The following is a 14,287-nucleotide window of genomic DNA, read 5'->3' on the forward strand; positions in this document are numbered from 1 at the left end:
CTGGCAACTAATGTATTTTGTGTTTTCTTTAAAGGACCAGGCCAGCCACTGTTTTCTACAGTTAATTTACATTTCTGTGTTTGCTTTATCTGATTTTAATTGTCCCATTGGACTGTGGGCCAAGCTACGCTGTAGGATTGAGGCATTTATTGTAACTTATGTTTTTGTTTCTTTGGATGGAGGTTTCATTTCACATTTCTATCCTCTCTTTTGTACCTGCAGCTTGACTCTGTGCAAGACCGGGTCCGTGGTGTACACTGCCTCCCTTCTGTGGTGGGACTGCACCAGTGGTAGCTACTTTGTAGTGGTGTGTATACTTAATCGTGACACTGCATGATATTTGGTTGCGATAGATAAACACTTTGTAGTGGTGTGTATACTTAACTGACACTGCATGAATTTTGTTGTCATTTACGAATAGATAGACATTAAGATTTTATTGCATGCTTGGGTGTGAGATTTTTTTTTGGTTGGCATAGCAGACTTGACCTTCTTATAAGCACAGTTAACTAATTTTACCATCCAGTGTTTTATTGTTTTGCCTCATGCCTGCATTTTATTGACATTTTATATATTTTTAGATTGTAATAAAGCCAACTTTTGCACAAGATATGCCTCTTGTTAGATTGTTCCTGTTCGGGGAAGTCAGAGTTGGTCACACATGTGCTGATCAAATATTTAAGGTTTAAGGGTTTCTCCTGCCCCTTAGCAGGAGGTGGCATTGTCAGGCATTATTAAGAGTAAATCTTAGTACCGGGTACTACATATGTGATTTAATGCTGTCGTTGAGTAACAGATTCTTGCACACAACTAAACAATCTCTGCACTAATCCAGACCGTTTGCAATACAAATCACATTGACATAGACTCATTAACAAATAGGCTTTCAACAGAGCTACACCCAACCAGGCATCTCAAAGTTCCCGCTTCTTTTCCTTTGTCTTTGTCCTGACCACACGGTCAGACAAACACCTCCCCCGACCTGATGGCAGCTTTTATTCGGCCATTTGTAGTCCTCTGTTGTCAGCCATTTTGTTTTGTAGACCAAACGGCTCCTTGATCATGACACCCGCCTTTATCTTCTTTCTCTCTCTCTCTCTCTCTCTCTCTCTCTCTCACACACACACACACACACACACACATATATACACACCAAGCTTGTACATAGTTAGTTAGAATTTGTGTGTTTTGGTTTGCTTTGCTAGTTTGTGAATAAATATAATTCTTTGGAATCATACCTGCTGTCTGTTTAATGCTGCACAAGAGTGAATGAATAGTCAACCTCTGCTGCGTCAAGAACTCCGAGATCCTTCAGGCGTTACTGTTCATTTTGGTTGTTGTCATTAATTTAATTATTAATCAATCCAAATTAATAGTTTAGCATATTTAATGAGACTGATATCTTTAACTGGCTATCATTTTCCCCTTTATGGGAATGGTGCCCCACGAGGTGATTTAATGTTAATTAAGTCACATTATTTAACATAATTATTAATTATTATTAATAATTATTAATTATTTCCAGTAGCCAATTAAATCCCTACATATTTAGTGCTTCTTGGTGAGACCTAATATATTGATCCCAACAGCAGATTGTCTTGTTGAGGAGCTGGTAATGGAAAAAGAGGGAATGCCGCACACTCAGCTCCAAGTACAAAAGGAATTTTATTTAGGACAACGTTTTGGCACAGGGCCTTTGTCTTAAGTCTTAACACGACGGTGTTAACAGTGCAGTCAAACCAAAAACTTTCGAACTAAACAATACATGATTAAAACAAAACAAAATTCTCACACAACAAAAGTGGCCAGCTTTCTCTGGAGCTGTATCCACTGATCAAGCCTCTTTTTGTACGCTCTAACATTACCCTGCCCTCTTCAACACTGGTTTGCAATGTGTGACAAAGCAGCAGCAACCTCCTTTGGCTGTAACCAGCCCTGGTGAGTGCTTGAGGTCACAGCCTGATGAAGCCAATAGAACCACATTGTCTACAAAGAGGAGAGATGCATTTCAGAGATCCCCAAATGGGACACCATCCAGCTCTCAGCTGTGCCTTGAGATCCTGTCTGTGAATACAATTGGATAAAAGAGACAATCCACGACAACCCACCGAAAAAGTGTTTGACTTTGTACCAGGAGTACTTTGGTTATATAAGAACCTAATGGCCTGTAGCAGTGGTCCTAGTACCCTTTTTTCCTGCAGTTTCCCCCAAAGGTCTGCACTGGGGACACAATCCTAGGCCTTTCCCAAGTCTATAAAACATTACATGGTCAAGACAGAATGCACATTGCTCCCCATGGATCTGTGGTTTGACATCGATCAGAGTCTTGGTTCCAGCACCCTGCAATAAAATTTGCCATGGATACTGAGCAGTGTGATGAAACCCAATAATTGATACACAACTTCTGGTCTTCTCCTGTACAATTGTGAACCACTATCCCAGTCTGCCACTGTGCGAGCACTGTCCCTGAGCTCCATGTGATACTTTAGAGGTGTGTCAGCCAGTATTGCCCAACAATGTCCAGATCCTGCCAGCGTCTCAGGGTCATGTCAAACAGGCCTGGCATCTTGCCGCTGAGGAGCTTCTTGACTATATGATTTCTACCAGGGATATGTGTTCCTCTAATCTTCAAACTCTGCCTTCTCCACAGAGGACATGTTGGTTGGGTTCAGGAGTTCTTTCAAGTGCTCTCTCCACCATTTGACAGTCTTTTTAGTTTAGATCCACACCTCTCATACCCTGCCAACAACAGCAGTGTGCCAAGCCCTGCTTTCCCTTCCTAAGTCAGGAAGTTTGCCAGTTTGCTGAGGCCAGCAAAAAGTCCCTCTCTATAGTCTCCCCAAACTCCTCCCCCACTCAGGTTTTTGTTCTTGCAACTATTGTGGATGCAGCCCTCCTGACTCCCTAGTACTTGCCTATTGCTTCAGGAGACCCCTAGATCAGCCAAGCCCCAATGGCCTCCCTTTTTTGGCTGGAAGGCTTCTTTCACCTGCCCAGCATCAAATGTCAGACAGGTTAAGATAGCAACTAGGTGGTGAACAAAGTAAAGCATTTAGCAGCAAAATAGTCCAAAAAAAAAGACCAAAACAGAGCGAAAAGGGAAGTCAGTGTTGGACTGGAGGAACAATAGCCATATCAGCATTATAAGGAGAAAATGTTACATAATGCTTGTTTCCCTGCTCCCAAGAGGCCCTATAGACAATGCTAAAAAAATTGCACTCAGGTGCAGATGAAGGCTGATTGCTGCCACTCTAGACAATTAATAGTTCCAGCAGATGTGGTGTAGCACATTTCAGAAGAGTCTTTCATGCTCTTAAACAAATGAAACTTGTTTATTATTGATGAAGCTGTGGTGTGTTGTCCAGAGCAGACTGAGTTCACTGAAATCACTGAGTTCAAAATATAGATAGGATGTAATTAGGAGAATTAATGTATTTCTAAAGACACAGACAGAAAATCTTTGATCCACGTCATTCATGACTGAACTTTTAACAGCAATAGATTTGTCTGTAGGCTACAACACAAAAAAGTAGGAAATAACAAAAATAAACACAACTACAAAAATTGAAAACATTTAACCACAAAGCCTATTTACTTACTTTGTGTTGCAGCCATGGTGGCCAGAACACAGCGCACTAGCACCCGGTGGAACTGGTCCCCTTCCCGCTCCCTTACAGTCAAGACAGTGGGCAAGAATAACAAAAACAATTTATTTATTCATATGGTATCCTCCTTAACATTAGCGGGTTGTCACATATCAGACATCAAATTAATCTGCAGATGCTCCGGTTCAAAGTAAGACCAAACATTTCTATGGATGCCACAATAAAGGCCTAAGTGTTGCCTACAACAGACTAGACAAAGCTTCTTATTTCAAGGAAAGTTAAACTTTTTCAGAAAATTTGCCGCACCCACTAGCTGCTTAAGAGGAGTGAGGAGTCAGCATGGTCAGATGGTTTAAAGGAGTCAGTGAAACAGTTTTTTCAACAATTGTGAATCACTGCAACGGTAAAAGGTCCTTGAGCACACAAACATGCACACAAAATATTTGACTGATTGTTCTAGTAAGTATTTCAGATTAGCTGCACACAGAAAGATCCATACACCTCACAAACAAACAAACACACACACACACACACACACACACACACACACACACACACACACACAAGTAAACACATGATCCGCTCCAGGCTTGCTCCTGGTGGAGAAAACAAAAATCAATAGTTAATGTCATATTAACAGTACTGATATGTTGCCTAATGACTCTTATTTTCTAAACTTTACATCACCTTCATCCTGCATTATTTTTCAGTGTTTAAAACTATGATTATTAACTGAAGTAAAATTACACCTCTTCAATGTTAGAATGTTACTGTAAAAAAGGCAAAGATTTTGCGCAGCACAACTAAATATTCTTATCCAATAAGATATACGGTTAAGTTATTCAGAATAGGCAATAGCCAAAAACTCTTCTCTGTTTGGACACCTTCTTCTTCTTGCCCCTCCTTTGGGTCCACAGAGATAAGACATCAGTACACTTATTATTTTCTTTTTAAATGCTGCTCCAAAATGTATAAATACTGGTGCGAACTTCTCATTCACATTAAGTTACATGTGATGCCACCCAGTGGTTTAACACTCAGACAATACAATGTCCATTCAGAGCTGGACAGAGAAATGTTGGGCACTCTTACAACTGTTGCTGGTGGCGTCTGTCTCTCAGGCTGAGCAGCTGGTGTGCAGACGGAGAGGAGATCCTGAGAACCCCCAGCTATCTAAGGATGGAGACATTTTGTTGGGGGGAATATTCTCTTTCCACAGCAGCTGGAAAACCAGACAGGACAACTACATGCACAAGCCACTGCCACTGCAATGCACCAGGTAAATTATATTGTAGAAACCTATTTTGACCTATTTTGAAGTGGACCTCAGTAAAAATACAAATCAGGGACTACTACTACTAATAATAATAATAATTATAATAAAAAATACATAATAGGTTATCAAATAGAGTAATGATATGAGAAATATTCCCTCTCGTGTGTATTAATACCATCAGATGTTTTTCTTTTTTTTGTTTTTTTTTTAATTTCCTGTGCTACTGTTTCTATTTGAAGGATAAATATCTAATCTAATGTATAGATATCTGTCGACATCTAGTTTGAATTTCAGAGGTTTCCAGTATGCCCAGGCTATGCTCTTTGCCACAGAGGAGATTAATAACAGAACAGACCTGCTGCCTGGCATCTCTCTGGGATATAAGATCTATGATGTCTGTGGTTCCATTGCCAGAGGTGTGAGGGTTACACTGGCTTTGGCTAATGGCAATGAGGAGTTATCTTCACTATCCCAGGCACCGTGTACCAGACCAGCCCGAGTGCAGGCCATTATGGGAGAGACCTCTTCCTCTCCTTCCATGGCTATTGCCACTGTAATCGGACCCTTTCATATCCCAATGGTGGGTAACATTTGTAAGGTGTGCAAATACAGTGTGTTCTGTAAATGTTTTATATTTCAAATATTTATCTCAGGATATCATTTCAATTTTTTTTTAGGTCAGCCACTTTGCCACTTGTGCTTGTCTCAGTGATAAAACCAAGTACCCATCCTTCCTCAGGACAATACCCAGTGACTACTACCAGAGCAGAGCCCTGGCACAGTTGGTCAAGCACTTTGGTTGGACTTGGGTTGGCGCTGTTAGAACAAATGATGATTATGGGAACAATGGCATGGCCACATTTACAGAAACAGCCCAGCAGCTGGGCATCTGTCTGGAGTACTCTGTGTCTTTGTTTAGAACAGATCCATCAGACAAAATACAAAAGATAATCGACATTATCAAAGCTTCAACTTCCAAGGTGATTGTAGCTTTCCTGTCCCACATGGATATGGATGTGCTCATACATGAGTTGTCTCATCACAACTTGACTGGGTACCAGTGGGTTGGTAGTGAGAGCTGGATCTCTGATTCCCAAATTGCAGCAATGGACAAGCATCACATTCTGGATGGTGCCATAGGCCTGTCCATCCCCAAAGCACATGTCAGTGGCATGAGAGAGTTCATGTTGGACGTGAAGCCTCTCAATTCATCTGGTAATGAATTATTTACAGAGTTTTGGGAGACATTATTCAGCTGTAAGTTCAAGCAGTCAAAGTCATCCACAGAGAATCAGAGAGAATGTACTGGACATGAGGATCTGACTGGAGTGCAGAACAGCTTCACTGATATGTCGCTCATGCCTATCTTTAACAATGTCTATAAAGGAGTGTATGCTGTGGCCCACACACTTCATAGTATGCTCAGCTGTAATAAAACATGTAACAAAAAGATGCAGGTTGATCCATATACGGTGAGTTGAACAACTTGAATTATAGTTTTTACAGTAAGTCACATAAGTAAGAAAAAAAGGTTTTAAATTAAAAAAAAGGTTGTCTATTATGGTGTTCAGCCAATAAATCTTTGATGTCAGATGATGATCTACACTGATGAATATCCTCTTAGACTTCACAACACATAAAAAGGATTCACTTCAAAACAAAGGAAGGAGAGGAGGTTTACTTTAATGAGAATGGAGACCCAGCAGCAAAGTATGAAATAATAAACTGGCAGCCAACAGAAAATGGCATTGTGGACTTTGTCACAGTTGGGCTTCATGATGCATCTTTACCTGCAGACAAACAGCTGAATCTGCAAAATAAGTCTTTAATTTGGGCAAACAACTCACAACAGGTGAGCTATCATATTATTGCTGTAACTGTTAATCACAGGGAATTTCAGTTGTTGTAATTGCATAAGTGATGAGTTACTGTTATTGAATCACAGAGATCTGTCTTTATACATCAAAACTATTAAAAAAGGCACAAATAAAGACAGTAACTTATCAATGTGAATGCCTGTGTATTTTTCTCATTGTAATTTTGTCAATGTAGGTGCCTGTGTCAGTTTGCAGTGAGAAGTGTCCTCCAGGAACTCGCAAGGTTCTCCAGAAAGGAAAGCCTGTCTGCTGCTATGACTGCTTAAGATGTGCAGAGGGAGAGATAAGCAACATTACAGGTGTAGTGACATTTAATGCAAGAAAAAACAAAAGTTTCAAAGGTGACATGTCAATTTAGAAGTGATAGCCTTTTTATTGTAATCTGATTTCAAAAGCATGCCATTATAACCAAACACACAAAAAAATCTATATCATTATATCAAAAATCATTGTGTTACATATCCTAAACACATACCAACACATAATTCTGATGTATGCTACATAAATATATGCACAATCTTGAAAAATAATATCGAGGTTAAAGCTCCAATGTGAAAAATACATTACATTTGAGTGCATTCAAAGTTGCTCCAATTTTAAATATGCAGAGACAGAAATAAGCAAAATTACAGGTACAGTAGAGTTATGCAGGTATAAAGTTTTTTTTTTATTCTTATGAAAAGATCATGAAAGGGTCAGTTCCCCCAAAAACAATGGTTTATAGCAGACGTTTTGACATCCTTCTCTATCTGAAATTTTAACAAATTAATTCAGTGAAAGTGTATCTGCATTAGGACTAAAAGCTGACATTTAAAAAATGCAACAATATAAGCACAAATTATTGAATATTAGCTCTTAATAGTGCATCTCCTACTTACAAAATCTAAATCCCTATGATGACAGCATGTTAATGTGAACTGTGATGAGGCTATTTTTTACATCGCGTCTGTCACTGTGTACTAACAGCAAGTGAGTGTCTGACTATCGCACCGCTTTGTGTTTCACTGGACACTCACACTGGAATCGTTAAATATGGAACTCCATCACATCATGTAGACAGACCATTTATCTAGCAGCTGTGGTCTCACAGTAACCACTGAAAACATGGGTGGGTACACACTTCATTATTTTTCATATTCACAACACTGCTGATCACTGGTAACTTAAAAATGTCATTGTTGTAGCTACCATACTATATCATACCACCATGTTCACTTTGTAAAACAAGCTCGCTTGTTAGCAAGCTCTGCTGAGCATCCCACACAATATTTACCAGAAACGGTCATTTCCCTGGTGACCTCCCTTAATAGAATAGAATGGAAACAGGGCATCTGACAAAAGCTCCCATCAAAAAACTGTGCAGAATTGCGCTGTGTCACTTGCGGGCAGTTAAAGCTACTCTTACCTTTCTTGCGTTTCACACAGCACTTAGAAAAAATTTGAACATCTCCCGCCTCCCTTCAAAGTCCCATCCTCCTCCTCCTGCAACTCCACCTCCCTCCATTACGTCCTCATTATAGATGAAGCCGTTGGCAAGGTAACGTTAGATACACGGAAGAGGAGAGTGACTGTAATGTTACAACAACGACAGTCAAACGCAACCCCGGAGTTTTAAAACTCAGCCGGAGTCAGTGATGACTGATGAGTTTTAGAATAAGGTTACAGTGGAAACGCACAAGGAAGATCACGTTTATGTTTCAGAGGCTACGCTACAGTAGGCTAATGTTAGCCATTAGCAACTGGATGCTGTGTTGTCATAATGTTACGAACTGAACTGAACCAGCACAAAAACGAAATGACATTTTGCATACCCCAAGCAAACAGAAACAAAACATATTTGTGCAACATATAAGAAAGAACATATCGTGGAATAGTAAGATGAAAAGGGTCGACATTTCACAGTCAAAAACTCCACATCCTGAGAGCAGAACTGGGAGATCCTCTTCACATCACAGCACCATGAATTGTTTGTGTATACACCAGGAGCTTACCAGATGATGCTGCCGTCCTGTCTGCTCTGTGTAGTGTGAGCCCCGTTAGCTCAACACCGGAGTCTGATATGTTACCATTCATCCATGTCTCAGTGAACACAAGGACGCAGCAGTCCCTCTCTCCTTGGTGAGTGGATCTCCATAGTCGGATGTAATCCATTTTCGTGTCCAGTGAGCGGACATCACCAGAAGGACACTGGGAACAGCTGGTTTAATGGGGTTAGCTCTTAGCCTAGCTAACCCCTCCACGCTTCCCCCGCTCCCACGTCCTGTCACAGCGCTGCCGGCATCTCCCCGTTGGGACAGCTCCAGGCGAAACCACGGTCATCTCAGGGCTAGCTTAATGTAGCAGGTCAAGCTTGCTACACATCCTGAGCTCGCTTGGTTATAGCGTTAGATCTCTGCAGCAGTGTCTAATGTCTGTTAGAAACTCGCGACTGTATTGCACTGATGAATTTACTTCTTGTTGCATTGTTTCTTTCTTTTGCCAACTGATTTCCCTGTTGGAGTGGTTGGAGGTGGAAGCAGCGGTCCGCATTTGTTTGCTTTTGTTACGGAGAAAAGTTTATATCCACAAGGGTCCCTGTCACTAGTTTATATCCACAAGCGTCCCTGTTACTAACCTGTTTGTTGTCTCAGACTCAGGGGCGGAGGGTGTGGGGGTGGTTAAACGAGTGGTTATGTCAGTCGAAGGCCTCCACGTGGGGAAGACAGACAGGACAGGACAAAACTCCGACCAATCATTGCATTCGGTCCAAATGCAATGATTGGTCTGAGTTTTCTTAGAACCATATGAGAATGGTATAATTATGAGTTTTCATCTCTGGTGGAATTCACTTACATTTTAGTGTGTCATTAGCGTATTAATAGCATTTTAACCTAAACAAAGAAAAGTGTAAAATTTCCAGAAAGGTAAGTGTTGCTTTAAGACAAGGGAATAGAAAACAGTGCAATCAAACTGATTTAGTCACTGAAAGTTGCTTGGGTTGCATCCAGTTAGGACATGGTGTGTTCTGTATGCAAGACGTATCACAGAGGAAAAAACAAAAAGACAGATGTACTGTACTACGCAAGTCTAACCATTACATATTGTTTTTTGGTTTTTTTTTTTCAGATTCTATCACCTGTGTGCAATGCCACCCTGAATTCTGGTCAAATGAGAGAAGAGATGCCTGTGTAAAGAAGGAGGCAGAGTTTCTATCATATGAAGAGATAATGGGAGCACTGCTCACTGCAGCGTCCTTGCTGGGAACATGCATCACTGCTGTTGTGGCATTCATTTTCTTCAAATACAGGAAAACTCCTATTGTTAGAGCCAACAACTCTGATTTGAGTTTTCTGCTGCTCTTCTCCTTGACTCTGTGTTTCCTGTGTTCTCTGACCTTCATCGGCCGGCCCTCTGAGTGGTCCTGCATGCTGCGACACACGGCATTTGGCATCACCTTTGTCCTCTGTATCTCATGTGTTCTGGGGAAAACTATAGTGGTGTTAATGGCCTTCAGGGCCACTCTGCCGGGTAGTAATGTGATGATATGGTTTGGGCCTGCACAGCAGAAACTCAGTGTTCTGGCTTTCACTGTTGTTCAAGTTATCATATGTATCCTCTGGTTAACAATTTCACCTCCTTTTCCATTCAAGAACTTTAAACAGTTTAAGGACAGAATCATCTTAGAGTGCACTCTGGGTTCAGCTGTAGGCTTCTGGGCTGTTCTTGGGTACATTGGACTTCTGGCCATGTTATGTTTTATTCTTGCTTTTCTGGCTCGGAAACTGCCTGATAATTTCAATGAGGCCAAATTTATCACTTTTAGCATGCTGATATTCTGTGCAGTATGGATCACCTTTATTCCAGCATATGTCAGCTCCCCTGGGAAGTTCAGTGTTGCTGTGGAGATATTTGCTATTCTGGCCTCCAGTTTTGGACTGCTCATTTGTATATTTTTCCCAAAATGTTATATTATCTTATTGAAACCTGAGAACAATACAAAAAAGGAAATGATGGGGAAGGGGGCACCAAAATAATTTTGAAATTTACAATATCATAATGGCAAATGCCATCATCATTTTTTACATAGGAATTTGTTATCTGAACTGTTGAGTAGATATCTTCAGTTTACTGATGACTTGAATTTTACTTTCTTTTAGTATTTTCCACTTTTTGTGACATAGAATATTGAGATAACAGTTTTTAATGCAACTTAATAAACAATTGCATTAACCGTTATAGATTGAGCCAGATTTTTTGTCTTGTATTTGAACTGTATTTAGACTTTAAAGCAGGCTAAGCAGGACTGTCCATGTGTCCCTTTTTCAGCAACATTTTCTGGCGTTCCCAGGTCACATGTAATTCAGAATCTCGACAGCATGTTCCTGGTCTACCCCGGGGTCTCCTACCAGTTGGACAAGTCTGGAAAACCTACAAAAAAGCTGTTCAGAGGCATCTCGATCAAATCCCCAACCACCTCATTTGGCCCCTTTTTGTCGCCAAGAAGCATTGGCTATACTTTTAGCATCCTGTGGATGTCTGAGCTCTTCACTCAGTCTTGAAGAGTGAGCCCAGCCATCCCGTAGAGAAAACGCATTTCAGCCACTTGTATCCACAATCTCATTCTTTAGTTCAATACCCAAACCATTGGTAAGGTTGAAATGTAGATTGCTAAGTCCAAAGCTTTGCCTTATGGCTCAGCTCCTTCTTCACCACAACATTGTGATGCTCCCATCTTGCTGCACCAATCCACCTGTCCATCTCACACTCCATTTTACCTTCACTTGTGACCAAAACCCCAAGTAGTCCTTTATTTGGGGTTAAAACTCAGTTCCAACCCACAGGGAGCAATCCACCATTTTTGGCAGCAAACCATGGCCTCAGACTTTGAGGTTCAAACTCTAATTACAGTCGTTTCGCACTTGGCTGCAAATCTCCTAAGTGCACGCTGAAGGTAATGGTCTTATGAAGCCAATAGTAAGTAACAGTAAGTAAGTAAGTAAATTTATTTATATAGCACTTCTCACAGAGAGGACTCACAAAGTGCTTCACAAGATAAAATACAAAAAATACAATCACAGAAACAATGCAAAATACACAAAAACAAATAAAAAGTAAAGTGCAGCAAAATACAGAGATGATACAATGGACAATTAATGGAACGCAAGCCTAAACAGATGTGTTTTTAATTGCTTTTTAAAAATGTCCACAGAAGAGGCCACTCTCAGCTCATGAGGTAGTGCATTCCACCATTTCGGTGCAACAGACTTAAAGGCTCTATCACCTTTCGTCTTTAATCTTGTGTGAGGGACAGTAAGTAGGTGGCCTTCAGCAGACCGCAGTGACCTGACAGGACAGTGAAAGGACACCAGATCCGTCAAGTATGCAGGTGCTTGACCATGGAGGGCTCTGTAAGTGACGGTTAGAATCTTGTGCTGGATCCTGAAATTAACAGGGAGCCAGTGCAGGGATGCCAGGACTGGAGTGATGTGATTGAACTTATGAGATCTGGACAGAAGCCTGGCGGCAGCATTCTGGACCAGCTGGAGGCGGTCTAATGAAGTTTTATTTAGACAGGTGAAAAGAGAATTACAGTAATCCAGACGTGAGGAAATAAAAGCATGGATGATCATTTCTAGCTCGGAATAAGTTAACATGGATCTGAGTTTGGAACTGTTGTTGAGGTGGAAAAAGCAGGAGCGAGTGACAGTTCTGATGTGGTCATCGAAGAGCATGGCCTGATCAAATGTGACCCCAAGGTTTCTCAACTTGGGGCGCACATTTGCACTGAGGGACCCTAAGCAGCTGGCCACTTTAGATGCTGAGGCGTCAGGTGCAATAATTAAAATCTCAGTTTTAGCTGCGTTCAACTGAAGGGAGTTAGAAGACATCCAGTCCTTAATTACATTCATACAATCATACAGTGAGTCAATTCCATCGGTCCTACCAGGGTTAAAAGAAAAATATAACTGGAGGTCATCTGCATACATATGGTATGAGATACTTTCAAAATTGCTGATGACATCTCTGAGAGGGAGCATGTATAGCGTAAAGAGGGTTGTCCCAAGCACTGAACCTTGGGGCACCCCACAAGAAAGGGGGGCAAACTCTGATTTATGAGGGCCAACAGCCACAGAAAAGGATCGATCAGACAGATAGGATTTAAACCAATGAAGAGTGGACCCTCCCTACCCTGTCCCTCAGCCTGTCTAAAAGGATGTGGTGATCAACATTGTCAAAGGCTGCACTGAGATCAAGCAGAACCAGGATAGTAGATTTACCGGCATCGGAGGCCATCATGATGTCATTGGAGACCCTGAGAAGAGCAGTTTCTGTGGAATGTAACTGACGATAACCGGACTGAAATTTATCTAAGATACTGTAACTGTTCAACGCTGTCACTAACTGGTTTGCAACTGCTTTTTCTAGAATCTTAGATACAAAGGGCAGCTTGGAAATGGGCCGGTAGTTACTAAGAACATCGGGGTCCAGATTGGGCTTTTTGAGAAGAGGCTGAACAACCGCTTGCTTGAAATGGGACGGGACACGACCAGAAACCAGTGAGCTATTGATTATGGAGAGCAGAGATGGACCAATAGTGCTGAAAAAAATTTTCAGCAAAGTTGTGGGCAGGATATCCAGCAGACTAGAAGAGATCTTCATAGTGCACACAAGATCTGCCAAGTCTTGTAAGGAGACAGGTGAGAAATTGTCAATAATTGACTGTTGTTTGGGAGGATCAGGAAGGGAGGAGGAGGAGGGTGTTATACTGGCCTTGACACTGGCAACCTTATTCACAAAATACATTAAAAAATTGCTACAGTCCTCATCAGAGGACACAGGTAGAGCAGGCGGTTGCGCACCAGTAATGTTACTTATAGTGTCAAAAATGACCCTGGGATTTCGCTTGTTGGAGATGATGAGATTTTTAAAATAAGAGGCTCTGGCCACCCTAACAACAGAATTGAATTCAGCTAACAGTTCTTTAAAATAAAGACGATGTACATGAAGCTTGCTTGATTTCCACAAGCGCTCAGCTCTCCGACATTTACGACGAAGGCAGCAGATGTCGTCGTTCAGCCAGGGAGTGGGATTAGCTGCGGGGATAGTTCGAGGCTTTAAAGGAGCAATCTTATCAAGAATAGCAGAGCAGTGTGAGTTAAAAGTTAAAACTTGGGAGTCAATGTCAACATTAATACTAACAGGCTGCGCCACACTGTTAAACGTGAATGAGAATTTCTCAGCAGAGAGGTTATTTAACATACAGGTGAGTTTTGTATGCTTGCTGGTTGAACAATCAGAAATAATAGACAAATTAAACAGGATGCAGTTGTGATCTGTGACGGGCAGCTCCTCAGAGATGATACAATCAATGTCCAAACCAATGTAAAAACAAGGTCCAGCGTGTTTCCCTTAATGTGTGTCGGGCCATTGACATGTTGCACAAAATGAAAAGATTCGGTGAGATTTATAAAATTATTAGCAAAGGAGTTTGTGGTGTCATTTACAGGCACACTAAAATCCCCAAGCATTAAAATTCTTTGAAATTTAGT

The 14,287-nt window shown here is 41.2% G+C and overlaps 1 protein-coding gene across 1 annotated transcript; it reads left to right on the forward strand.

Annotated features, from left to right (window-relative positions):
- Positions 1-4,690: 4,690 nt before the first annotated feature.
- LOC125888223 (extracellular calcium-sensing receptor-like) lies at positions 4,691-10,771 on the forward strand. The gene is made up of 6 exons (XM_049575435.1): positions 4,691-4,884; positions 5,164-5,461; positions 5,559-6,353; positions 6,506-6,733; positions 6,934-7,057; positions 9,864-10,771. The coding sequence occupies exons 1-6, from the start codon at positions 4,853-4,855 to the stop codon at positions 10,769-10,771; spliced, it is 2,385 nt and encodes a 794-aa protein (XP_049431392.1). The 5' UTR covers positions 4,691-4,852.
- Positions 10,772-14,287: the final 3,516 nt, after the last annotated feature.

This window comes from Epinephelus fuscoguttatus, linkage group LG5, assembly GCF_011397635.1.
Source record: "Epinephelus fuscoguttatus linkage group LG5, E.fuscoguttatus.final_Chr_v1".
Lineage (NCBI taxonomy): Eukaryota > Metazoa > Chordata > Actinopteri > Perciformes > Serranidae > Epinephelus > Epinephelus fuscoguttatus.